Source organism: Tenrec ecaudatus, chromosome 8, assembly GCF_050624435.1.
Source record: "Tenrec ecaudatus isolate mTenEca1 chromosome 8, mTenEca1.hap1, whole genome shotgun sequence".
Lineage (NCBI taxonomy): Eukaryota > Metazoa > Chordata > Mammalia > Afrosoricida > Tenrecidae > Tenrec > Tenrec ecaudatus.
In genome coordinates, this window is record NC_134537.1 from 90,551,953 (window position 1) to 90,578,641 (window position 26,689).

Consider the following 26,689-nt stretch of genomic DNA (forward strand, 5'->3'; position numbering starts at 1 on the left):
TGTGTCAGGGAACTTGGGTCTTTTGTTGAGAAACATCTCCCTCCTGTCACGACTTCCACTTACCAGAGTCTTTTATCTCCTAGACAAGGAATGGTCCCTGTTCCCCTTGAACTGCCATGCTTTCCCATCTCATTTATCACTTGGGTTTGATCACCTTGACTCCCTGACTCCCTCTCCTGGATCTTCCATGAAAGGAACATAGCTAGCAGGTTTCGGAGCACTTCCCATGAGCCAGGCATTGCATTAGCTGCTCCACAGACTGCATCTCATCGAATCCCCACCGCAAAGGTTACTGTTGTTATTTTTTAAACCCCATTTCATAAAACCCATTGATGAGCTAACCGAGGTTCAAGGGGGATGGAATTAAATTGCCAAGATCACATGGGTAGCAGGTGGCATAACAAAAGGAATCAAAACAAGGCAATAAATATTCAGCCAACCAGAGGGCCCCGAAAGTAGACCAAGCAGCAACTTTACTTTTGGCCAGGCTCACAGCGGCTGCTTCTGGCCCTTACCTCCCCAACATTATAATTCCTAAGGCAGTCCATCCTTTAGAACCGTTCCCTAAGTCCTCTGCTTTATGGAGTGAAGCCAGATGTGAAGTCATTTCCCAGCAGGGGAGTAATCGCAGGGTGGGCAGGCAGAGGGGGTTTCTTCTGCTCTTATCCTCAGGCCCTCTGCAGACAGGGCCTCCCTCCTGCCCCGGTGAGGCAGCAGCAGCAGGTCTAACCCAGCACTACCCAAGGTCTGAGAGGATGGGAGGGAGCACAGGGGGCCAAAGGCTCGAGATGGGGAGGGGGGGGGCAGGAAGAGGAGAGAGAGAGAGAGAGACAGAGAGAGAGAGAGAGAGAGAGAGAGAGAGAGAGAGAGAGAGAGAGAGAGAGAGAGAGAGAGAGATAGAGAGAGAGAGCGCGAGCAGACTGGAGGACAGCAGTACTCTGGGCCACCAAGGCTCTGAGAAGCTGCGTTCCCGCCTAAATCCGCAAGATGGAAGTTGCTCCCTCTAGCTTTTCCACTAGCGAAGGCTGCTGGCTGGTTTAGGGAGGGACCCCTCAGGGAGGGACCCCTCCCTTCCCGTCCCAGTCGATTGGAAGCGTTTACTCTGTCCAGTCTTGTTCTTTCTATCTATCTATCTATCTATCTATCTATCTATCTATCTATCTATCTATCTATCTATCTATCTATCTATCTATCATCGATCTAAGCATCTTTAAAGGCACTACCAAATAAAATCATCTTTAAAGGCACTACTAAATACACTGGAGCTCCAGCCCAAGTCGATTGGAGGCCTCGCAGAAAGTTTACCAGGCACGAGTGTACCTGACTCCCACACGGCGCGTGCCGGAGCGAAGGGGCTGCAGGCAGGACGGTGCGCGCGCAAGCAGAAAGCAGAGCGATGCAGGGCAGCTTCCCTGGAGCTGCGAAAGCATCGGTGCCTAGTGTGAAGCCCGTGTGCCCGGTGTGCGTGGGCATGTGCCCCGTATGCGCCGCGGCGGGTGCTGCCCCCGGTCGGGCACCTCTAGCGGAGGCCTGTCAACAACCTCCTCTCTCCGCTTTCCCACCCAGACGCTTCCTTTTGCGTCTTTCTGGGCGTTTGTTGTAAATTCCGTGACTAAAACACGCCCGTGAGCCCGGCCCACGACAGATGGATCATTCTCCTCCTTCCCGGGAGGGGGAGGGGGAACCCCACCCAGAGCCTTGGAGCAGGGGAGCCACCGACAGGCTTGGGACCAGCACCCCGGAGCCCAGTCAGTTCCTAAGAGAGCCCCCCCCCCCGCCCCCAGCCTCCCTGCAAGTGGGGCGGTGGTCGTGCAGCCTGGAGCAAGGCCCCGGGGGGCCTGAGTCAGTTTCCAGTCGCCCCCTCACCTCCATCGCCCGAGGCTTCAGGCGCGGCTGGGGCAGGTGCCCAGGAGGTGGTCAGAGCCCCCTCCCCAGCAGCGGCTTCCTACCCCGCTCCCCTGCACCCGGAAAAGGGCCGGCGGGCGGAGAAAGGGGGTCTCCAGGGCTGTCAGGCGGGTCGGGCAGGAGCCCAGACCGTCGCGGGCGTGGGGAAAGTTCTCGAGCTGCGCGAGTCTGCGTGCGCGCGGGGCTAGACCCGGGGCCGCGCGGGGGGCTGTGGCTGGAGGGGGTCTTTTTCCGTGTTGCCATCGGCTCCTCGGCGGAGGCCCGGGGTACCCCGTGGAGGGTGGAGCGCCCCCCTCGCCACCGTGGGCCTCTAGGCCGAGTTTGTCCTGCCACCCTGGCGTCCGAACTCCCCGGATGGCTGGGGCGCCCGCTCCCCGCCGCCCTCAGGCTTCGGCTCAGTCCCCGAGACCCCGCGGCCGCCAGGGCTGGGACCGTGGGGTGTCGGAGGGCCCGGGGAGGGCCGCCGAGGCGTCGTCGGCTGGAGCCACGCGCGGGCGGTCCGTTTCCGACCGCGGCAGGTCAGTCCCGTGAAGGACGGGCGGCCGAGCCGAGCGAGCCAGCAGCGCAGCTCCCGGGACCGGCGCTCTTCGGCGCCTCCGCCGCCGCGGCCGTGTGGCCGCTCCGCGGAGCCCGCGCAGCCGGGGAGCCCGAGCGCCGAGCCCCGCGCAGAGGCAGAGGAGAGGGGCGGCGGGCGCGCGATCCCGGCGAGGGAGCCGGCAGGGGGAGGGGGCGGGAGGAGGGAGGAGCCGGAGAGAGGGAGAAGGGGGAGGGCGAGCGAGCGAGCGAGCCAGGGAGAGCGAGAGCGCAAGATCGCGGAGAGGAGAGCGAGGGAGAGGAGCGGGGGAGACGCGCACGCCGAGACCGCCGGGCGCTGGAATTCCATCGGAAGCAAAGTGAGGCGAGCAAGGGTTCGCGCGAGAAGACCTTGTACAAAATCCATTTTTCCTTCGGCTCCCTGCGAAAGAAGCGACTCCCGTGGCTCGCCCACGAAGCGCCCGCCGGATTGTTTCTTGGCTCAAACACTCGTTGGTGGATTTCTTTCTTTCTTTTATTTTTTATTTTTGCCGTTTATTCGGACCTCCGCCCGTGCCTCTGCTTTCAGCCCTTCACTCTCCCGTCGCCTCTGCCCCACCGCCCCGGACCCCGCCCCGGACCCCGGGAAGCGCTGGGGAATCGGACCCGCGGGGAGTCGCGCCCTCCGGGACGAGCGGAGCGGAGGTCTGCGCTCAGGACGGAGCTGCTGGCGAGCACCGCACACACACACATCACACACGCACACCGTTTCTGTTAGCCGGGAAGGGGGGCGCCGAGAGACAGCCCACCGCCCTCTTTCCACCCCACCCTCTCCAGCCCGAGGCGAGAACCGAAGGACTCCGGATCTGCGCCGGGTGGACTGCCTGGCATCTCCGCATTGGATTCGGGCTGACTATCCCCGCTTGGCTATTAGTATTGTTGTGGTCGTAATTCATTTTTAATCCGAGGGAGAAGGAAAAGGAAAAGGAGAAGCACCGTGGGATTTATTTAACATGATCTTGGCAAACGTCTTCGGCTTCTTCTTCTTTTTAGGTGAGTGCCTGCGGGAGGCGGGGGCAGCGTGCCCGCCTGAGCCCAGGGGGCAGAGTGAGCAGCGCGCTCCAGCGCCGGCGAGAAGCCGGGAACGCGGGAAGGGAGCGGGCAGCGGGCGAGGGCACGGGCTGGAGCCGGGTCCCCTGCAGCCGGGCACGAACCTCGCTGCGGACCCCGGCGGTGCTGAACCCCTGGGGAGTGAGGGCTGTGAGGGGGCGGGTGGGATGGCGGGGAGGGGGGGGGGGCGTGACTGGCTGCTTGTGGGGGGGATTGGGAAGGAGACTTAAGATACCCCAATCGTCCCCGCGCACACTCACGCACACACGCGCGCACACTCACGCACACACACACTCTCCTTCACACACGAAATGATAGCACTGATTTCCTTCGAAATAATGGGTTTAAATTGCGACAACTTAAGGGGCGGTGGATCCAACTCTGGTTCTCGCCTAGAAGCAGGGGAGCAGCTGAGTGGAGGGATCGAGAATCACGTCACTCCCATCTTTCCCGGGTGGCTCCTTGAGTCGATCCGGCTGTGATCGTGGACACGAATTTCGCCCTGAGATCCCGGTTGGACGTCCGTGCGGTGCGCTGGCAGGCATTCTCTGACTGCCAATCAACCACTGGCAAATGCACCCCTCTCCTCCACTGCGCAGGGCTCGTCCCCGCAGCTCCACTCCCTTCAACACTTTTCAAGTTTCTTCCCCACCTTCCCCTCTCTGCCTCCCAGACTCCAGACTCCAGCCCGATTGGCAGGTGGGAGTGCGGGGTGGCGAATAGACTACCTTCTCTGGTCTCTTCTTCCCGCAGGGAAGGGCAGTGAGGAAGGCCAAAGTTTGCTTCCGTAGGCGAGGAAGATGAGGTTGAGAGGGAGGAATACCGATGTGGACAAAAGACAACCCCCCCCCCTTGTCAAACCCTCTCCTCAGGCTGCCTTGAAGACCCCTTAAACCTGACATCTTATTTCCCATCTGGAATTCCCAAATCCCCTTTCCATTGACGCGCGTGAAATCTCAGTGATTTGGGCAACTGCGGGCTAGAGAGAGCATTCTTGAGGTGGAGGAGAGGAAAAAGAGGTGTTTGCAAGGCACCGGTGTGCAGAAGTCCCAGGGGAGGCAGCTTGCTGCCAGGGACTGTGCTCCAGAGGGCTCGGTGCCACGGCTTGGTATCTGTGTGTTCTCTGTGTGGACTTTGTAGCACATCCGCTCTGGGTAGGTGCGGTGCTGGGCAGTTGTCAGCCAGGCTGGCCTCCCAGTGCACCATTTCCCTCCTGCCTCCTCCAGGAGGGGCTTGGGGAAGGGAAGGCTGTGGGGAGGTAGGTGCTGGTCTGGGAAGGTCCCCAGAGGTGTTCTAAGTGCTCCAGGGTCAGGATCCAGATTTTAATTCAGTGTTGATGCCAATCCTCTCTCCCTCATGAAGTGAACATTTATCCAACCCAGCCCCCCTCTCTGCCCTGCTGGGGGCCCTACTTTGGGGTGTGGTCTGCACCATTCAGTCTCCTGGAGCCAGAAGTAGTTTTCCTCCTGGATGGGAGGGGCTGAGGGAGAAATGTGGGCTGGTGCTCCAGGGCTCTCAGTGGTCCTGAAACCCTCCCCAGCAACCCTCTGGAAAGTGGACTTTCATTCTGCAGGGGCAATGATCAAACCTGACCTATTCTCCTGGTGCTGGTTTGAAAACCCAGCTTTCTGGGCCCAAGAAGGATTACAGCCATGGGAAAGAGACAATTTTATCTCAAGGAGCGCAGCAAGCTGAGCTGCCTGGAACCCTGGGCAGGCAGGGCTTCCGAGTGGGTGAGCTTTCTGAGGTGCAGAGTGGGTTGAGTGGTGGGAAGTCTGGGCCTTTTGGCCATTTCCAGGGCCAAGACTGTGGCTTCTCAGCTGCAGAGGCCTGAGGAATTGACCCCACTGCTGGGTCTCATGCACAGCAGTGTGTGTGTATGAAAGAGAAAGAAAGAGAGAGAGAGAGAGAGAGAGAGAGAGAGAGAGAGAGAGAGAGAGAGAGAGAGAGAGAGAGAGAGAGAGAGAGAGAGAGAGAGAGAGAGACTCCGACCAACCTGTTCAGTGTCTTCCTTGGGTAAAGACAAAGACACACTGCCCGAGACCACAGGGGCTGAGAGCAGTGTTCCCCTGTGACCACAGGCCTTCCGTTCTCCTGTGGGAGAAGCCACTTCCCAAAGCCCAGTGTTAGGCAGCCACCGGGTGCCCACCCGCTGCTGCTGAAGGCCAGGGCTTAGGGCAGGAGAGGGCAAAGAATAGATTGATGTTAGGGAAACTTCAGTCCCAGGGCCTCTTTCTTGGCAGGGAGCCTTTATTTGGGAACCAACTGGAAATCCACTTGGGGAAGAGACTTCTTTGGAACTGCAGAGGTGTGCCTTTGGCTGGGAGAAGGGGAAATGCTTTCCCAGAAGCAGAGGTTCTCAATGTACCCCTCGGGAGAGGCCTTTCCTGCCCAGCCATCCCCAGGGAGAGAATGAGGTGGGGGGGTGGGAGCAAAATGGGGGACAACCTGCATTTTTCTTGCCTTCTGGCGTTGGTGGGGACATTTGACACAGGAGAGGCAGTTGCAGCTCTGTGTAGTCGCTGGGTCCCCGTGTCTGTAGAAGCTGTTCCCCCATGTGTCTTCTTTGGGTGGGTCCAAGTTGTCTCCTGATCTGGAACTTGGAAGCATCACCAGGATACCTTGTGACCTCTACTTTCTTAGAATTCTTGGTAAACCTGTCCAGGTGGCAATGAGTCCATCCTCTGACTGGTCTTGGTTGGCTCTAGGGGCTGGACAGTTTGGTACAAGGGTGCACTGGTCCCCTGTAGATCTGCTCCCATGGTCAGGTGGCTCTCCTCCCCCTCCCAATTGACAGAGAGCCTAGGAATCGGTAAAGATCATCCCTTGGGGCTCTGGGCCCCACCTGATGGCAGATGGAGTGTCTCTGTGGCCTTCATCCCTTGAGGTGAATGTCCTGACCTTTAAGCTTGCTGGGAGGATGCTAGACAGGTTTTCCCAGCCGCAGGCTCAGTCATGGTCAGAGCAGCTTCTGAGGGCATAATTGGTGCAGGGATGGAGCATGGCTGTTTGGGAGGCTCCAGCAGACTGAGTGGTGGCAGCAGGTGCAGGTGAACCAGTGTCAGCTGCTCCTGGGTGCCCCAGATGCACCCGCTTTATGCCCTGGGACCAGAGAATCTGCTGAAGGCCAGAGCTAAAGATGCTTGTCTCTGTTTGTGCGGGAGGACACTTCTCCAGCCAGGGCGGGGCCAGGCGCCCCACCCCCCAGTGCTTCCGCAGCACTGCTGATTTCTTCTCTGGTTCTGTCTTCACCTCTTCCTCTTCTGGGACAAGGCCTGCTCAGGGGGAGAAGGCTACGTCTCATCCTTTGCTTTGACAAAACTTGCAGCTTCCTCCACCACAGACCCACTCCTGCCAGCTCTCCTGTCTCTTCCTGGTGTATGCCTCCTGAATCCCTTGTCCCCTGTGGCTAACCCCCACCCCTGCGTTTCCCCCTCCCTCTTGCTTTTCTCTGGGCGGCTCTCTGGTGTGACAGTCTCGCTGCCCTGCGCTCAGCCTCTAGGTGTCGCTGTCTCCCTGCGGTAGCTTCCCCTGAGCGGGGAGGGGGGGTGCTCCTTGGGGCAATGGATAAGTGGTGTTCTGGGTGGGGAATAGGGGAGTTGGGGTGCATTCTGCAGTTTTCTAAGGAGGGGGCTTTGGTCTTGGAGGATTTCACATTTGAGGGTGGATAGAGTGGCGGAAGCCCTTGGCCCCAGGAAAGCCAGACTAGGCTACTCGTCTCTGCTTGGGCTTGTCCAGGGACAGGAACTGGAGTGGGGACTGTGGGAGAAAGCGGGGACACCAGGGTGGTGAGGTCTGCATAACCATGAAACCATTTTGGAACCTGATCCTGGAAGGACCAAGTGGGCTTCTCCCTGCCCTTTCACCTCTGTTTTTCTTCTCTAGTCCCCTCCGTTGAGGGGGGGGGGAGGGGGACATGACCCTGCGTGTTTGGACCCTCTGGAGGCAATGGGTGAGGAGGATGAGGTCAGCAGCCCTTGTCCAGTTGGAGAAAGGGGGCGGAGTGTCTGAGGGAAGGGCCTGAAGGAGGGAAGCTCTTTCCCTATGGTGGCTGGTTTGCCATCTGGCTCTTTGGAAGGAAGGGGAAAGAGGAGAGACTGGGAGAGGGCTTTTCATTGGGAGCAGAGAGCGGAAGAGAGAGAGAGGAGGAGGGGAGGTAGAGAAAGCAAAGGCATTCAACCAGAAGAGGCGATGGTGGGTGGACAGGCCTCGGTGGGGGATCAGAAAGCATAATGTGAGAGCAAAGCAGGGGACAGGGACAAGGTAAAGGAGCAGTGGAGAGAGAGGAGGGCAACGTTAAGGTCTCTGTCAGGTAGATTTGGACGCTCAGGTGTGCAAGCCCCGGGCTCAGAACCGGGTGATACCTCCCGGGCTCAGCATGCCTCAGACCATGGGCCCAGCTCTGCCTCTCCCGGTGTTCTCTGGAAGCTAAGCAGTTCATGGGTCTCTTGTATGACCTCGGAGTACCACTTCCTTCTTTGGACCTCAGTTTCCTCGGGGAATGGCCTGTATGGTCTCCGAGGCCCTGCCAGACTATGAAAGTTATATGATTTTCTGCTGGTTCCAAGGCTGAGCACGCTGTGTTGGCCGGGCCTCTGGCTGGAACTGGGGTTTATGGGCGGGCTGGGTAGTATTAAAGGGAGAATTCCCTTGAGTCCCATTCCTTTGCTCTCCCTTGCAAGTCCCGCAGCCCCTGGCTTCTCCGCGGAGGCGGTGGAATCTTCTCTGGACTTGGCGTCTTAGGCTCTCTGTGCATTCCCGTGAAGGCCGAGCCCACAGTCTGGCTGGCTTTATCGCACTGTGTTCATAGGCCCAGAGCCAGCTCCGAGGAGCGATGGAGCGGAAGTACTAGAACCAAGATGAATGACAGCTTGAGTCCTCCTTTGGGTTTGGGAAAGGGAATTGTTATATTGGGTTCCTTTCACCGACTGCCTTTCGTCTGGTCTGCCTTGTGGTAGGGGAGCCAATGCATGGTTGGCCTTGGTGTGCCTTGGCATCAAAGGGGTGTGAAGGTCCCAGAAGGGTCCAAGCCCCCAGGCCTGTATCTTGCGTCAGAGATCGTGGCGGCCCTCATTCATGCTTGTCTTCCCTCCCCACTACCCAGACGAGACACTCCGCTCTTTGGCCAGCCCTTCCTCCCTGCAGGGCCCCGAGCTCCACGGCTGGCGCCCCCCAGTGGACTGTGTCCGGGCCAATGAGCTGTGCGCAGCTGAATCCAACTGCAGCTCCCGCTACCGTACACTGCGGCAGTGCCTGGCAGGCCGGGACCGCAACACCATGCTGGCCAACAAGGAGTGCCAAGCAGCCCTGGAGGTCCTGCAGGAGAGTCCGCTGTACGACTGCCGCTGCAAGCGGGGCATGAAGAAGGAGGTGCAGTGCTTGCAGATCTACTGGAGTATCCACCTGGGGCTGACCGAGGGTAAGTCTGCGTGGGACCTCAGAGGGGGTGGCAGACTGAGATGGGCATATGGGGGACCAGGGGTTCCGAGGCTGGACATGGCCATGGGATTCAATGAAGTACCCAGTTCTTTACCACCAGGGGCTCCCAGAACTCAGGAGGTGTAGCCACCTGATGGAGAGTGGCCACCATGGTCAAAGAAGCCCAAGGAGGACAAAGAGGCAGAGGGCCAGTGAGAATGTCAGAGAGGGCCAGGTGGCGGGGAGGATGAGGGTGGGCGGCTAGAGAAATGGGGAAATGAGCAGGGACTGGGGAAGAGGAAGGACAACAAGGGTGGAGTGGGACGGTGACAGAGGGTGGGACAGGAGTAACCAGGCCAGGGGGAAGTGAGAACAGGATCGAGAGATGGGACTGCTCACGTGTGCAAATCACGCTACACATGGATGCCCTCAGCGCCCAGGCAAGGGGCTGGCTGTCCTGCGCCCATTCTTCCTGATCTTGCCTCCTTTCAGACAGTGTCCAGATTTCTTGGCTGCTGCAGGCCTTTAAGTTGTGTTTGGACAACAAACCCCACGTCTCCTGATACACCTTCCTTCACAGCCCAAGGAAGAATCCTGTCAATCCCTCCCCTAGTGACACCCCCACACTATCTACTTCCTTCCTCACCAAGAGCTCATGTGTTTATTAAAAGATAAACTTAGTTAATTTTAATAGTTTCACCGACATACAACTCACACGTTACACGTTTCAATAGTTCAATCATATTCATAAGAGCTGTGCAGGTATCACCAGCATTGATTCCGGGACATTTCTTCTCCCTCGTACTATCGGCTCTGCATTTCCCACCAGTTTCCCCTGCCACAGCCCTTTGGACCCATCAGTCCAGTAGTTGTCCGTATAGGTTTCCTATAGAGAAAATCATACACAGTCAGGGAAAAATGCAAACAGACGGTCCCACCAAGAGGAGAGGATGAAGCCGAGAAAAACCTCAGTCGAGAACAAAGCAGAAAATATGAAAAACGAGCAATTCGACATTAGAGCAGGAGGGAGATCAGTGACAAGGTGTAACCCCCTCTCGGTCTAACTTCAGCCGCACTGATCCACCCTGCAGCATGCTCTGTCTGATAACAAGACCTTTCCCATCTCGGGGCCATCGTCAGAGGGGGTTCACAAGAGCCTTAATCCAATCAGGGATCCTTCAAATGGGGTTGGGGCTTTGACTGTCATCTGCAGCTTTCTGCGAAGGTGCATATTTATTAATTCCACTAATAGTCACTGAGAATTTACCTCGAGGCATTGTGGGAATGGCAGAGAACAAGCTGTGTGGCGCCTTTGCCGGGGGTGCAGATAAGTAAGAGGCTTCTGTAATTTGCTGGCATGCGTGCTGCCATGTGGAAGCCATGGGGTGCTGAGGGAACCCACCAGAGGGCCATGGCACCCCTCCTTGGGAAGCTCAAGAAGTCATCCCCAAAGAGGCGACCTCCAAGAAACTGTGTGAGGTAGAGGGACTAGCATGGGAAAAGCCTTGGATGTGAGAGAGTCGATCCTATTCACACAACCGGAAGTGATTCAGTATGAGTAAAGGGTGGGTCAGGAAGCGGTGATGGAGTGAGGAGAAGCGGAAAACAGGGCACAGTATGTGGTACACAGTAGGGAGCCCTGAAGGTTAAAGCAAGAGGTTCGGATGTGACCACCTCAGATGTGCGATGATCAGACCTAGACTTTGGAAGGAACTATTCAGTTCCAGTAGAGAAGGACTGTCAGAGGGACTGTCTGGAGGTCACCGCTGGAGTGACTGTGGTCGACCAGAACAGGGGTGGGCAGAGGCGAAGGTGGCTCGGAGAGCTTTTCACAAGGCCCCACCAACAGGTCCTCAAAGCGACCTCATAGAGGTCATCCTGTGCTCTCGTTGGCGTCCGTCCAGAAGGGTGACAGTGCCATTTCACAAGAAGAGGCTAAGGGAACAGAGGGAAGGCGAGGAGGTTTTTGGGGGATATGTGCCCTGCAGCCAATTAGACATGCAAGTTTGGAACCTAGACGAGGAACATGGACTGGTGATGACGGAGTTTTTGGAGGTGAAATCCTCTTGCACATGGCGCCTAGGGTCAACGGAGGAGTGGGAGGGGTCAGGAGGGGGAGGAGGAATAGACAGGACCCGGAGAGGATCACTGGACTTTGAAGGGATGATGGAGGCAGGAGGCCTGCAAGGCTGATGGAGGGAGCTGGCACTGGAGAGAGGTCGGAGGGCGACCAGTGGAGCAGGGGTGAGCGCATCCTCAGAAGGAAAGAAGGTCCATAGCGTGGAAGACATTCCGGTCAAGCAGGAGACGGACTGAAGCAGGGGACTTGCCCTCACTGCCCTCTGGGAGAGCTTCACGGGTGACCAATGGGAGCAGAAGCCTGGCTGAGGAGCAAATGGGAGCCAGGGAATTGGGAGTGAAGAGTCTGGACAACTCCTGGAACCGTGGCACGAAGAGGGGACAATAACGAGGGATGACTTTTATATATTTTTAAAGATGGGAGTGGCCTGAGCCATGTAAGTTCTGAAGGAGGGACAGGAGAGATGGCAATTTCTAGGTGGTGAAGAAAGGGGACTATTCTGTGGAACAGCACTCTTGGGACCAGGAAAGGGTGGACCCAGGGCATGGGGAGAGATTGGCTTTAGGTCAGAGGAGCAGCATTTCCTCGTGGTGCTGGCAAGGAAGGTGCCCACCAAGAGGCTCCTGCACGTCTGGTGGCAGGAGAGAGGGATCTCTGAGGGGGGCCAAGATGGCTCAAATATGGTCCGAGTATTAGGGAAAGGAAGTATATCTACTAATAACCTTACTGCCATTCACAATGTAGTAATTCTTCATGGGTCAGGCAGCCACTTCTCCCATTCTAGTCACTGCAGTTCCCTAGAGGGAAATACTGTCCTATTCTACAGGAGACATGGTGCTGCCCTTCCCGAGCACCTGACTCTCTTGTGCCAACAGTGAAGGCTCCTGGCTGAGGTGAGTTGAATTGTGCTTGTTTTTCTAGCAGCCCAAAGGAGCATGGGCAATACGTTGGGTGGGCTTGCTCCTGGCCTTGGAAAGGGCAGCAGAAATACTGGCTTGTAAAGCTGGGTGGGGAAGCTGGGCCTTTTACCCCAAACAGCTCAGTGGCTCCCTCCTGCATCCTTGCCTGGGAGCGCCGGGGAGGACTGAGATGATCTGAGCCAGAAGGAATGAGCTATTCTCACATCATGATCAGCACAACACCCCGGAGCACTTGGGCTGTACACCGCTCCATTGGTTTCACGGCCCTTTCCATCCAGGAAGGTGCCAGGTGGCACAAGCGGCTTACGCTTGACTACTCATCTACAAGTTGGCCCTCGGGCCACCCAATGGCTCCATGGAAGACAGTCTTAGAGATCTGCTGCTGTAAAGATGGATGTTGTCGGGAGGGACCCTCGAGTAGATTCTGACTCGTGGTGAGCCAATGCGTAGCAGAAGGAAACACTGCCCAGTCCTCCTGCAGCCCACCATCATTCCTTTGGCTGAGGCCACTGAGCCCATCCTTATAGCCACGATGTCAGTTTCACCTAGGATTTTCCTTCTTTTTTGGCCAACTTTACCAAGCATGATACTCTTCTCCTAAAGACTTCAGGATCCAAAGAGGCCATGGAACAGTTTTATTCTATAATGCATGGGATTGTGATGGATCAGAACTAACTCAGTGACGAGGAGCTCTTAGTTTGTTTTCAACCTCTGGGTCGCAACCCCTTTGGGGGTCGAATAACTCTTTCACAGGGGTCGCCTGATTCATAACAGTAGCAAAATGACAGTTATGAAGTAGCAACGAAGATAATTTTGTGGTTGGGGGGTTCACCACAACATGAGGAACTGTATTAAAAAGGGTTGTGGCATTAGGATGGTTGAGAACCACTGGTCTAGGGAATGCCTGGCTGGAGATGATTCATTTCTTTATTTACACCACCACCCCTGCTAAGCATCTACTATGAATGAAGAGCCGCAGCCAACACTCAGGCCAGCTTACAGGCTGGGAGACATTTCTCCTACCCCCCCCTTCTTAAGCAAGCAGACCACCTGCCTTTCTCCTTCCCCAGAAGCTTGCCTCTTTCTCTGGGAGATCCAGTAGCCCTCTCTGACTAGGTCTTGGGGTCCACAGGTAGTTCATTCCCAGAGCTGAGGAGGGGGAGCCAGGGGGCCTTTAGACAGACGTAGAACTCCTGTTAGTGCCAGGGTCTAGCTAAGAGTTGCTTATTCATGGTCAGGGTTGAGCAGTGCCCTTCACGGGGGAGGGATGGCTGCCAGGACTCCCTTCCTGTTCTTTACACTTCATAGCCTGGCTCGGGCTTGGGACAGAGGGGAGAGGAAGGGTCGTTGAGAAGAGAGGTTGGCACAGCTTTGGAATTTTCTTCCGACTCTTGGCCTTTGCTTGTCCTCTGCTGATGGGTGAGTCCCGGTTGGGTGTTCCTCCATGTGCTGTCTCTAAGGCTAGATTCCTGGTCCCCACTCAGAGCTGCTCAGCATGTGCGAAGGGCTGGTGGGTGGCCCTGGGTTGGGAGGAGTGGGTTGTGGCAGGAGTGTGGCCTCAGAAGATGTCAAGGCGCCAGGGATCATTTGGTCCCAATCCTCTCGTTTGATGGGGAGGCGGAAGGTGCAGGGAGGTGTAGTGGTATGTCTAGGCACACACAGCCAGTTGGTGGCCAAACCCAGGCAGAAACCCAGGCCTCCCCAACTCCTTATCTAGACACCTTTTCACTGACCCGAGGAAGACCTCATGGCCTAGGGCTTGTCTTTCTAGGCTGTGTCATTGCCTCCACCACCACCAGCAGCAGGATTTACACAATGCCCTGTCACTCTGCTGCACGGGCTATTAGAGGCCTATTGCTTGTGACACGGACATTCAGGGATAGGCCCCTCCCACAAGCCCTTTATAGGCGGGTGCCCTTGGAATTGGACATCCTGGATCTGGCGTCATCTTGGCTGCTGGGCCTCCCGAGTGGCCTTGACGTCAAGATTTCCCACTGGTGAATCTTGCTGCAGGAGCGGTTGCCATGTGCTGACTTAGACAGGATGGGCTTACCAATGGGCCCTGGAGGTGAGCTTTACCCTTCCAGAACCGTAAGTCCGGGGATAGGCAAACTTTTGAGAGGGAAGAGGCACGCGATGCGGTCCCTCGCAACAATTTAAAAAGGACCCGACAGCCACAAATCTATTTTCCCCAATAAAGGAAAGCACCACGATCTGAATAATGTCCTTTAAACCTCTTTAAGTTTCACTTCAGAACCACAGGTATGAAGCAAAACAGCCGCACGCGGCTCTGGGCCCCAGTTTGCCAACCTCCCTTTAGTGCCGTCAGCCATGCGGCCCTGCCTGGTCCCACGCACACGAGGCTCTAGATGCAGGCGGAAGGACACATGCTCCTAGGCAGGAGAAGGCTTGACCCGTGAGAAGCTCTACACCATTAGTGTCTGGTTTAAGAACAGGTTCGGTCCAGTAACAGTGCATTTTTTGGAGAAAGTAGTCTTGTGGTTAAGCATTTGGACTCTGAGCTGCGGTGGTCGGGTTTAAATTCGGACTGACCCACTCACACAGCTGTGGCCTTGGGCAAATTCTTTAGTGTCTCAGCCCCTTACCAGTAAAACAGGCATCTGGTGTGCCGCAGAGCGTTCTGTCACTGGAGTCGTCCTGGAAGCTGCGGGATACGGTGCTCTGCTTTGTGGTATAGACAACTCAGGACTGATGGACCTATAAGGACAGCAAGTAAAACAAGGGTTTTGGGGAAGGTAAAAGGGAGACGATGCCAGGATGTCCAGAAAGGAAAAGAGTGTTCGGAATCTGATTGTGGTAGCAGGTGTATAACACTGCTTGACGTGATGGAACTGTGGGATGGTGTGATCTATGTATTAACTCCCACTAATAATAAACCTAACAAAATAAAAGAACAGAAAAGGGTAGAACCTCAGCACTGAGTATTCGAGGATTAAACAAAGTGATGTGTCTAACGGCTTTTCAGTAGTGCTTTCAGTAGCTTGGAGAACGCTCCTACAGCGTAGAGAGGAGTATAGCCTTATTTTCGTTGTCACCGTGGCTCCCTAAGGCAGTGCAGTTGCTTAGACAAGTACACTTCGCCCAACAGAGGGCAACTGCCGGCAACCCCCCAGAAGGAGTTCTCCGGGAGTAAAAGTGCCATCGAGATTGTCCAGCCTCTGGTGGCCCCAAAGGCCCCAGGGAGAAGGGGGGAGTGGAGACTGGCTTTAAAGAGTGAGTAGCATTTGAATTGGCAAATACTAGCCGGGTGCCCGCTGTGCTGGCTGTGGGGGTGTAAGGAGTGCTCTGTAAGGAAGGGGGTGGAAGCCATTTCTCTGTGGGGGCAAGCACGTGCTCACTGCCCTCTGGGGCCTGACCCTTTTACGGGGAGCATGCCGGGCAGAGCAGACACTCCTTGATGTGGGACGCAGCTGAGGACACCTCAAGTGTCTGACTGGTGATCCCAAGGGCCTGGCTGAAGGAGCCTCTCACAGGAGGGTCCACGGCCACTCTTCTTCCTGCAGGTACACCCCAGCAGTCTGCTGGTTTGTAGGCTCTGAGCTCGGAGGAGATGGAAGATCAATGTGTGGGGCTGTGGGTCACACCTGTCCCCCCACCTCCTCAGCACACAGGCACAGTCTAAGTGATTATCCATTGATTTCTCCTCACGGCATCGTCTCAAGAGGGTATTTCCTGCTGTGCCGAGGTCCTGGCAGCGGGAGCAGATTCCCCATGAAGTGGTGGTGGTGGTGGGTCCCCAGGCCAGCCTGCTATGCCGAGGTCCTGGCAGCGGGAGCAGATTCCCCATGAAGTGGTGGTGGGTCCCCAGACCAGCCTGCTATGCCGAGGTCCTGGCAGCGGGAGCAGATTCCCCATGAAGTGGTGGTGGTGGTGGGTCCCCAGACCAGCCTGCTATGCCGAGGTCCTGGCAGCGGGAGCAGATTCCCCATGAAGTGGTGGTGGTGGTGGGTCCCCAGGCCAGCCTGCTGTGCTATTCATCTCCTGTCATTCTCTTGCTTTTGCCTTTCCTGAGCCTCTGAGGTACCCCCAAGTCAGGAGAAGAAGGTCTGATAAGCTGCAGGCACAGGCGGAGGACGGAGGAGGCTTGTGGGAGGAGGGGTCCGGCAGACAGGAGCTGGGGAGCAGGCCTTCCAGGCAGCAGATGCGCCTCTCAGGGCAGATCCACCTGGTGACCTGACTGAAAGTGAAGAGGCAACACTGCCTCCTTAAGTGGCTGGGTGGTGTGGTCGGTCGGGTTGCTCACTGCAAGGTGGGCAGTTCAAAATCACCAGCCACTCTGCGGGAGAAAGAGGAGGCTTTCCACTCCTGTGAAGACTGGACAGTCTTGGGTACCCGCTCAGAAACGCACAGGGGCAGTTCTCTGCTGTCTGAGAAGGTCGCCAGGTGCTGGAATGGAGTCGGAGGCAGTGAGACAAGTGGCCTGCGCAGAGAAAGTGTGGGGTGGTGGGGTAGGAGAGCGTGTCTACGCCGGAGTCAGGGCCCCCCTGAAACCAGCTGTGCCATCGCAGGCAGGCGGCTCTACCTCTGCCAGCTCCCGCGATCTCTGCCCTCCAGAGTGAGGGATGCGTGCCAGGTCACCTTGGCAGGCTCTTCAGGCCCCCATCCTGGCGTTGCCCCTGGCCACCCGTGGGGCCTCATTGTTCTTCCTCTCCTGTGCCTTCTTTCCCGAGCACCTGGAAGTCGGAGAAGGGGCTGGCACGCAGGGCATTCCATCATACAAAGTGGGTTGGTGGTAGCCTGTTAGGGGGGACCTCTCCTCTAGTTGTAGAGAAACAACCTTCCTTCCGTTATGGAATGTTAGCCAAGTCCCTCTTAACTTGTACAGCACGATCCACTTGGGGACAGGCTTCCCCATATACCGCCACCTTTCACAGCATGGGGCCCAGAAGTGGAAGTTCCCTCCAGTCACTTTGCTTTGTGGCCTCGGGGTGCCGTGGACAGGTGTTCATACTGCCTCTCTGACCAGCTTCGGGCCAGTGTCTAATGCCTGGTTCTCTCTTCCAGGTGAGGAATTTTACGAAGCCTCGCCGTATGAGCCGGTCACCTCCCGCCTCTCAGACATCTTCAGGCTTGCCTCAATCTTCTCAGGTAGGTGTGGTGTGGTGTGACCTCACCTGTCAGCTGTGAGCCTCCGAGACTCTCCTCTCGTCCACGTAGCAGCCAGAGCTCTGGGCGTGGGCTTGGGCCCTGCGGACTTTCTCTGGCTTTACTTTGACCACCAGTCTTTCAGGTTTCTGAGCCAGATCTGTGCAGTGAGACCAGGACAGGGACCTCTCCCGGTACTGTGTGACATCAGCATTTATGGAAACGAGGCAGCGTGATGCCGGTCATGTAGGAAGCTCTTGAGTCTGAAACCTGATGCGCCGCCCGTCTTGCCCTGCTGTGCGCTTCTCTCTGGTCCCCTGGCTCTTCTGCTTGGGAGCCTTTCTACATTCATTGGTCCAGTTCTTTACTTCCCTGCTCCTCACTCTCCTCAGTTATGAGGTAGGAGAGCCTAGTGGCACCTAGCTCGTTGGATCGGTGTGAGGGAAAAATGAGTCGGCGTATTATAAGCCATGCAGAGTCATTAGCTGGGGTTGGTGACATTCGTCTGCAAGTTCACTGGGCTCTGGGTTTCCCCTCCCAGCCTTCTTCCTCTCCTGAGAGTTCTAGTCTCCATCTACTCTGAGGGAGATCTGGGAGGGAGCCCCTCTCTACACCTGGCCTACTCTGGGACCCGAGGAGGATCAAGGTGGAGCTCTGGGTTTGCCTGCCACACTCCATGGAAAGGAAGAAGTGCGCTTTGGGGATTTTCCTTTGTGGCTTTGTTCCTTTGGGCTGCTGGGAGCTATCTGTGGGCTGAGGATAGCCACTTCCTGCTTGGGGTACAGGGAGGGGCTTCTCCAGGGTTGGGTTATCCAACTAGCAAGGTAAGCGCAGACTTACATATGCTTACTTACTCCTTTGTAGTGAACAGTTTCACATGTTTTTTTAGATGGGGTCCAGCCCCCCCCCACCCCCTTACTCTTTTTGTGCCCACCTGAGATCTAATTCCTGCTCTCTGGAGGCTGATGTTGCCCATGCTGAGGTGTATGCCCTCCAGGATTGAGGTGAGATCAGAGTGTCTGCCCCAGTGGGAGAAATCTTGGACCCATGGGCAGATGGTAGTCATCTGGACAGGCCTTTGGGTCTTGGTGGAGGTGAGGGGATTGTCGGGGTGATTGATATGGTGAAGAGTCTGCCCTGGGCCCTTCCCATCATGACTCTGTCTGTAAGTCTTGTCCACCTTCTGGGGCTCGACACAGCCGCGGACAGACTGAAGTCCTATCCAGTACAGATATCTGATCCTCCATGCTCAGATTTTCTGATGGGTCCTGAAGAGAAACCCACCGTGTTCCAGTCCTTTTGACTCAGTGTCCTGGATCTGAGATGTAGTTTCAGAATGGTTGGCATGTGGATGGTTGGCATGTGGATGCTCTGGTGGACCCGGATGCACCCATTTGCTACCCTACTATAGTGTTGCTATCAGCTGGGTACTAATGCATGGGCAGGTGCCACTGGGCTTACCTTTAGTAAATAAATAACGTTTGCCCTGTCTTCTGACTGTTCGAGATCACAGGTCCTCACCTTAGGCCAGGCCCCTGCTGCTTCCTGGAGTCACATTTAAGTGTCTTGCTAGCAGAAAATCTTTACTTAATGGACTTGACACTCTGCGGGACAAGGATGTTGACAAGACAAATGAGGAAATTACTCAGCCTGAAGCTCACTGAACAGCGCTGTTACCCGAAGCCCAGAGATAACTGCGCCCCACGCCGCCCTCCTTCCCTGTGCTCTTGGACACTGTCTACTGGGAGAGGGAGGCTCTGGGCTGCATGTCAGCTCCCGATGAGGAACCCCTGATGACCATGGTCCACCCAGAGCAGTCCTAGTGGGGTGCTGGTGGCTAGGCCTATAGGGGGAGATTGGGGTGCTTGGCGAGGTGTGGTCCAACTGCCCCCACCTGGTGGCCCCACCATCACGCCACCAAGCAGGTCAAGGGAGGGGGTGCGCAGACAGGAGGCTAGATCTGCAAGACCAGGGTTGTCATGCAGGCTCTGCGGCAAATCAGCTGTGGGACATCGGGCAAGTCACTTTGCTGCCTTGCCCAGTGCCTCCCGACCTCCTTGTCATCAGACAATGACAGTACTGTGCAGCATACTAGGCTGGGGGGAAGAGGCTGCTTAACTAGCTTGGTGCTAAGGACACAGCCTGCGAGCTAAACGATCAGATGCGGGCACATAGACATCACCTGTGGAACACTGACAGGGACGTCTTGGCTTCAGGATCCAAGACCCTGTGCTGATGGTCTAGCTGTACAATGCTCCTAAAGCCATTGTTCTGCAGGATTGTATGCAAGCGGATGGGCAGCCCCTCTCCACTGCCACGCACCCTGTTTGGGCATATGCATGTTCTTTCTCTGTGCCCTGGTGGAGAAGCCACAGGTGTGGGTCAAGAACTCTTGGTGGCCCTCCTCTCGGCCTATGCCACACCAGGGACTTGAAGGAGAGGGTTGTTGTTGTGTCCTGGGGGCTCCTTTGCCACCATCTCTTTCCGTCAACTGTCTGAGAATCTGGGACCTGCTGTGGGGGCCTCTGTAGAATGGGTGTTCTTTTTATGAACTCTTGGTTGTACTCTATGTTAGGGTTTTTGGATGTCCCACTAGGGTTATGTTGGTAGAGGAAGCTGCCAGGATTCCTCTGAAACCCTCTGACATCCAGAGACCCCCAAGGAAGGGCAGGTCTTCTCTCTGGCCATCCCACTCAAAGGCCTGGGTTCTGACACTGGCCCTGAGATTCCTGTATCCAAGCTCAGGAGGAGAGTAGTTTGCCCCCCCACCCCCATCCCCACCCCCACCTCCCACCTTAGGGACAGTGATGTTGGAGGCATTCAAATGCTCTGCACCAGTCTTACAGGTGAGAAGAACTATTTCATGGAGAAGAGCTGAGGTTTGTCCTCAGGTTAAGAAGGTCTGGCATGGAGGCAACCTGGAAGGCCTTAAGCCAGATGGTCCTGGATTTGTATCTGGCTCAGTCCCTTGGAGGCACGTGACTGTGTGAATCTTGGGACTCACTGTGACCTTGTTGAGCGGTAGTGCCTGTATTTGTAGAGTGCAAGTGGGATACTTACATGAACACTGATAAAGAGATTTCACGGGGAACGGATGTATGCAGAAGGCCTGCTCTGTGCAGGGTCTGCACTAGGCTTTAAGTAGCCAGCCATCCTCTCCCCTGGGGATGGATGTTCCGTAGAAGCGGGATGCCTTTGAGAGGGGCTGGAGGAGCGAAAGTTGAAAGTCCCTTCCACCCAGGCTCTGTGAACCTGTGACCATTGGGTCAGATCTGGGGAGGAGGAGAGGATGTGGGAGGGCAGAGAGAAGAGAGAAAGGCTTCTAGGGGCAAAAAACGGGATCTTTTCAGGCAGTGGCTGAGGGAAGGGTGGAGTGGAGACAGCAGGGTGTGCACCTGAGTGGAGAGCAGCCAAGAGGAAGTGCCGCTGCACAGCAGGGCGATGTGTATGGGGGGTGGAGGGGTGGGCGGCGGATCAAAGCCAGGATGAAAGGGACTGGGCGGACCAGGCAGCGCTTTCCCTCATAGCAACTGGAGCCAAACCTAAGTGACAGGGAGAAGCCACAGGCAGATGGTCTCTGCTGTCAGCAGGTGCTGCTTTTGCATTCTTGGTGCCAGGTGGGGTGGATGGGGCTCTCTGGGGTCGCTGGCATCCCACAGGGGCCTTGCCAGAGGCTTCCGCACAGGGAGTGTGTATGCAAACACCTACTTGCTTTTCCTTAGCTCGCAGGGTCCTTGGAAATCCTGGAGGGCTACTCCCACCAGCTGTCAGGGAAGGAAACTGACGCTGACAGAGGTAGACCCGGCTTTACATTCTACTCCCACCTGTGCCCAGTGTGTGACCATCACCCAGCCACTCACCTCTAGGCTCCGGTGTCCCCTTGCACAATATGAAGCTTCGAGAAACCTCAGCCGCCTAGGCAGCGGTTCTCAGCCTGTGAGTTGTGACCCCTTTGGGGTTCGAACGACCCTTTCACAGGGGTTGCCTGATTCATAACAGTAGCAAAATGACAGTGATAAAGTAGCAATGAAAATAATTTTATGATTGGGGAGGGGAGGTCACCAAAACAAGAGGAACTCTCTTAAAGGCTTGTAGCATGAGGAAGATTGAGAATCACTGGTCTAGGGCTGTGTGTGTGTGTGTGTGTGTGTGTGTGTGTGTGTGTGTGTGTGTTTACAAGGACTAAACGAGGTAATGTGGTTTAAATGCTAAGTCCCGTGCCTGGCAGACTACACTCACAATATGTCCACAATTTAAAAATGATCAAGTGGTGTCTCCAAGATCAAATGACTGACCGTGGCAGCGCCAACCTCCAAGATGGTATTCTGGAGATGACTGGCTGCTCCTCTGGTGGTGCTTGTGGGCTCGGTGGCAGCTGGAGTGGGAGGTGCCCGGTGCTCAGCTGGATGGCAGTGGGATCCCCACACTCAGCAGGAGTGCTGGGCAGAGAGAGGCAGCCTGAGCGCACTGCCCTAAGCCCGCGTGGGAATGCGTGGAGCCTGGTGAAGAGGCCTGGCTGGCTGAGTTTCCATGGATTTGGGAGGTGCTTGTAGGTAAAAGCGACAGACAGCATTTACTTTGGTTGACCAGCAAACCTCTAGGGAGGGCCACCTGCCTGTGTGGAAGCAGGAAAGGGCCAGGGATGTTCATGTGAGAGACCCCTGATGTCGCCTTCCGTGGGGTTCAAAGAGCGGAGGCCCTGTGCTCACGCCTACCCTGCCACAAGGCGTGTGGCATGGCCCCTGGAGAGCAACTGCACCCCTCCCCCTGGTGCCGTAGCCGTGGCCCTTTCTCCTGTGCTGGCTGGTGCATGATTGTGGACATTGCTGTCTCACTGCATAATGCAACCATTCTGCGCTGTTTTCTTCTTGAGTGCCTAATACATATTCATGAGAGATTTACGAATAATGCATGGAACATGGACTTTGTGGCCTGCGAGACCTAATTTCAAATCTTAGCATTGTCATTCCCAGCTTGGAGACCTCATGGGGGAGGGTGTGGCAGGGGGGGGGGTCACTTGGAGCTTCATTTCCCTCGTCTGTATGACAATCTGTGCACCAGCTGTGGAGTCTGTCCTGCCGGTGCCTCTGTCAGTGGGCAGCGACATGCCCGCAGTGCCTGGTGCACAGGGCATATGAGGTGGTGTGGTGATGGGAAACGGGACTGGACGGAACCGATGGTTCAGGGTAGAGTACAGATCTGCACGTGGACAGGTAACTGGGAGGTCCACAGCTGTGAGGTGACACATGTATGCCATTTTTTCCTTTTTAAAATCGTTTTATTAGGGGCTCATACAACTCTTATCACAATCCATATATACATCAATTGTATTAAGCACATTTGTACATTCATTGCCCTCATCATTCTCAAAACATTGCTCTCCACCCAAGCCCCTGGCATCAGCTCATTTTCCCCTCCTTCTCCTCTCCCCCTTCCCTCCTCCCTCATGAACCCTTGATAATTTGTAAATTATTATTTTGTCATATTTTGCACTGTCAGATGTCTCCCTTCTCCCACTTTTCTGTTGTCCGTCCCCCAGGAAGAAGGTTATATGTAGATTCTTGTAATTGGTTCCCCCTTTTCAACCCACCCTCCCTCCACCCTCCCAGTATCACCACTCACACCACTGGTCCTGAAGGGATCATCCGCCTTGGATTTCCTGTGTTTCCAGTTCCTCTCTGTACCAGTGTACATCCTCTGGTGTAGCCAGCTTTCTAAGGTAGAATTGAGATCATGATAGTGAGGGGGTTGGGAGGAGGAAGCCTTTAGGAACTAGAGGAAAGTTGTATGTTTCATCAGTGCTACTTCGTACCCTGACTGACTCATCTCCTCCCCGAGACCCTTCTGTAAGGGGATGTCCAGTGGCCTGCAAATGGGCTTTGGGTCTCCACTCCACATTCCCCCACTCATTCACTATGATATGATTTTTTTGTTCTGATGATGCCTGATACCTGATCCCTTCGACACCTCGTGATCGCACAGGCTGGTGTGCTTCTTCCATGTGGGCGTTGTTGCTTCTGAGCTAGATGGCCACTTGTTTATCTTCAAGCCTTTAAGACCCCAGACGTTATACCTTTTGATTTAGCTTTCTTCACCATCAGCTTTCTTCACCACATTTTATTATGCACCCATTTATCTTCAGCGATGGTGTCAGGGAGGTGAGTGTGGCACCTTCTAAGGTGGTGGTGGGACCTTGGGGCTGAGCAGGTGTATTGATTGGGCTGGTTGGGAGAAGGGGTAGCTGTAGAATGGGGACTTTAGTAAGCACTTGGTGGAAGCGGGGGTGTTGGGTTGGAGAGGGATTGAGGGGTTTGGAGCCAAACCTCACGGGAATAGTCTTCTGTTCGGGAAACACTGAGTGCTCAGACACCGGATCTGAGCTTTTCCCACCATCTTGTCGGGAGGCAGACTTGGAAGCCGTGAGGTGGAGTCTTGTTAATGCCATGCACAAGAGCATCCCTGAGCCCTGTTGGAAGAGTACTGGGGAGACTCTTGACCCTGGCCCTTCACCGGGGAGTCTTGGAAGAGGAGAGCGGGATCTGGAGCAGACATTCCCGCCTGGGGCTTGGCCCAGAGGCCTGACTGATGAAGCAGCCACACACAGGGAGCTCTGCCGGGAGCCTGGAGCCGGAGGGCTGTCCGAGGCTAGTGCACACAGGCCCCGTGGTGGATGGGAGGGTGGCCTCTCTGGACCGGGCTTGTAGACACTCCACTCCTGGAACCCCAGGTTACCTGCCTGGCTAGAAGGGCCTGGGACCCTCGGGAGGGCCTGTGGTGCACTGGGTGGGAGAGGGGCTTACTCCTGGGCTCCAGAATCACCCAGTCCCTCCAAGAAAGTCACATGAGTGTCTCCTCTGAGGGCTGGGGGCAGGGCTTGGGGTCCCACCCTGTATACCCCATACTCTGTCAAAGGAGTGCCCCCCTTGCCCCGTGTCTGGGTTGTTGAACAGACGGGTAGAAGATGAGGGTTTAATGCTTCTGGGGTTCGGGTGGGTGCCTCTGAGAGAACTCTTTCGGAGGGAGGGTGGGCGGGGGCTGGCGGAGGATGGAAGGCACAGGCAGCTTCGCTCCGCGCCCCCCTTCATGGTGGCTCAGGCGATAAACTGCTTATCCTCAGGTTGTCTCCCTGAGCCGAATGCAGAAGCGTGTTATTTAAATTTCAAAATCACATTCTGCTTCTAACAGCTGTCAGAGACTCTGAGTGTCAATGAAAATTGGGCTTTAGCTCTGCCACCTTTGATGCCTCCCCTGCCAGGGGGAATCGGTCTGATGGTCAAGTGGAGGGGATGTGTATGGGGTGGGGAAGAGGATGTGGGGTGTCGGGGTGAATAGGCTCAGGGCACCATATGCTGATCTGCTGTGGGGCCCAGCTGGGAGGAAGCAGACTCCTCATCAAGGTGCCAAAGCGTCGGCAGGGTAACTGACACCAGTGTTCCCAGGCTCTGGCTTGTGAGGGGGAGGGCTTGTTCACCCTAAGATGCAAGAGCAGGGTCTTAGTGTTTGGGTATCCTTGTGTCCAAGGAAGATTCGTGATGGGGGAAAAAAAAGTAAGAGAAGAAAATGTAACCCCAGTCAGTAACTTGTAATGGCGACAGTTCAGTTCAGATACCATGGTTGGGATGTGTGTGTGTGTGTGTGTGCGCGCGCGCGCGCGCGCTTTCTGGTATCTTAGAAATAACAACATCTAGCGCAGCAGTTCTCAACCTGTGGGTCACGACCCCTTTGGGGGTTGAATGACCCTTTTACAGGGGTCGCCCGATTTATCACAGTAGCAAAATGACAGTGATAAAGTAGCAACATAAGTAATTTTATGGTTGGGGGGTCACCACCACATGAGGAACTGTATGAAAGGGTCATGGCATGAGGAAGGTTGAGAACCACTGTTCTAGGGAGTCAGCTACTTCCTGCTCCTGCTGTCTCCATGATAGGCTTTGCTAGCAGCTGGGACGTCGGGTGTTCTTAGATTCTCCCTGCTCGTTGTTAGCGCTTATGATGTTCTGGGCAATCAAGAAGGCAGAGAGGACAAGAATCGATGATTTGAATGTTGGTGTTTGTGAAGAATATTGAAAGTACAAGGAGATGGATTGACACGGTGGCTGCAACAACGGTGGGGCTGGCGCAGGACCAGGTGCTGCTTCCTTCTGTTGTGCACAGGGCTGCTGTGGGTTGGAACCAACTCGGTGGCACCAAACAGCAAACAACCATGGACGAATGTAGAAAGTACCAGGAGAACAATCAAGTCTGCCTTGAAAGAAGTACCGCCCGGAGTACAGGTCCTTAGAAGTAAAGATTACTTTGGACATAGGATCCCTGGTGGTGTAGTGTTTATGCCCTGCGCTGTGATCAACAGGGTCGGCAGTTGGAAACCACAAGCAGGCAGCCCCATGAGAGAAAGACTGGGCTTTCTACTCCCGTAAACCCTTATCTTCTCAGAAACCCACTGGGGGTCGCCCTGAGCCGGCATTGACTCGAAGGCAGTGGGTTTACGTTGGACAGATTTATCAGGAGAGATCAGTCATGTTTGGTAAAGTAGAGCATTAGCAACACACAAACAAACAGGAAGACCTTTGAGGAGATGATGGGACGGACAGACACAGGAGCCGCGGCCATGGGCTCCAACATGCCCATCACGGGCATTGTGCAGACCGGGAAGTGTGCTCTGTTGTACGCAGAGCTGCTAGGAGCCAGACCGAGTCGAAAGCCCCTAACAACAACAGTGGTGCTCTTGCACGGAGCCTTGGTGGTGCTGTGGGTCAGGCAGTGGGCTGCTAGCTACAAGGTCAGCAGCTCAAACCCTTCAGCTTCTCCGATGAGAAAGATGGGAATGGGTGCTCCTGTTAAGATTTACGGGAACCCTTTATAGATCACTACCAGTCAGACTCGACTCGTCGGCATTGGGTTTGGTTGGGTTGTTTGGCATTATAATACTCTCACAGGGCTCGTTCCCTCCTTGGCATGTTCTAGGCTTAACTATTGATGATCTGCACTCTAGTCTACCCTGATATAAAACAGGGTTTGAGTGGATAGACTGGAAAAGTTGTGCCAACTCTGTTTCTCAACTAATTTCTTTATCGCCATGGGACTGGAGAGGTAGGCAAAGGACTAAGAGAGGGATTAGTGAGTGAGTGAGTGTGTGTGTGTGTGTGTGTGTAGGTGGGGAGTGTGTGCAAGCATGACACAGGTGGTGTGTGGTGGGAGCACCCGCTGTGTGGAGGGGAAGGGTGGTGGCTGTGAGCCTTGGCAATGACATCCTGTCTAGAGGTGACAGGGAAGGAAGGAAAGGAGGGAGGGAGAAAGGCTGAGTAGGGAAGTAGAGATGGGAGATGTGGCTCCTCCCTGACTCAGAACGGAGTCTCAGCTCTTAGTCCTCACTTCCACTACTCACACACCTCTTCTCCTAGGGAAGCTCTGGGGATAGTGCACAGAGATTCAGGGAAACAGGGTACACAGGGACCCCTAGAAGGCAGGGGGGCCAGTTTTGCTGTCAAAACTAATTTTTCTGTTATTTTTCAGTGGAATTGACCTTTGTATGTGTGGCTCTTGGAGCTTCCTACGGTCTGGAGGCTGTTTCTTTGACCTTGAGACATTTAGGCGCCCTCCCTGCAGAAGGAGTGCTCAAGCGAGTGTGCAAACAGGT

General features: G+C 55.6%; 1 protein-coding gene across 2 annotated transcripts in view; it reads left to right on the forward strand.

Moving 5' to 3' along the window:
• The first annotated feature begins 2,734 nt into the window (after nucleotides 1–2,734).
• GFRA2 (GDNF family receptor alpha 2) overlaps nucleotides 2,735–26,689 on the forward strand; it is a 113,978-nt gene continuing 90,023 nt past the window's right edge. For both annotated transcript variants that reach the window (XM_075556559.1, XM_075556558.1), the window contains exons 1-3: nucleotides 2,735–3,471; nucleotides 8,633–8,947; nucleotides 16,972–17,055. In XM_075556559.1, coding sequence (XP_075412674.1) covers nucleotides 3,432–3,471; nucleotides 8,633–8,947; nucleotides 16,972–17,055 — 439 coding nt within the window. In that variant the 5' untranslated portion in view covers nucleotides 2,735–3,431. The remainder of the gene's footprint in view (nucleotides 3,472–8,632; nucleotides 8,948–16,971; nucleotides 17,056–26,689) is intronic.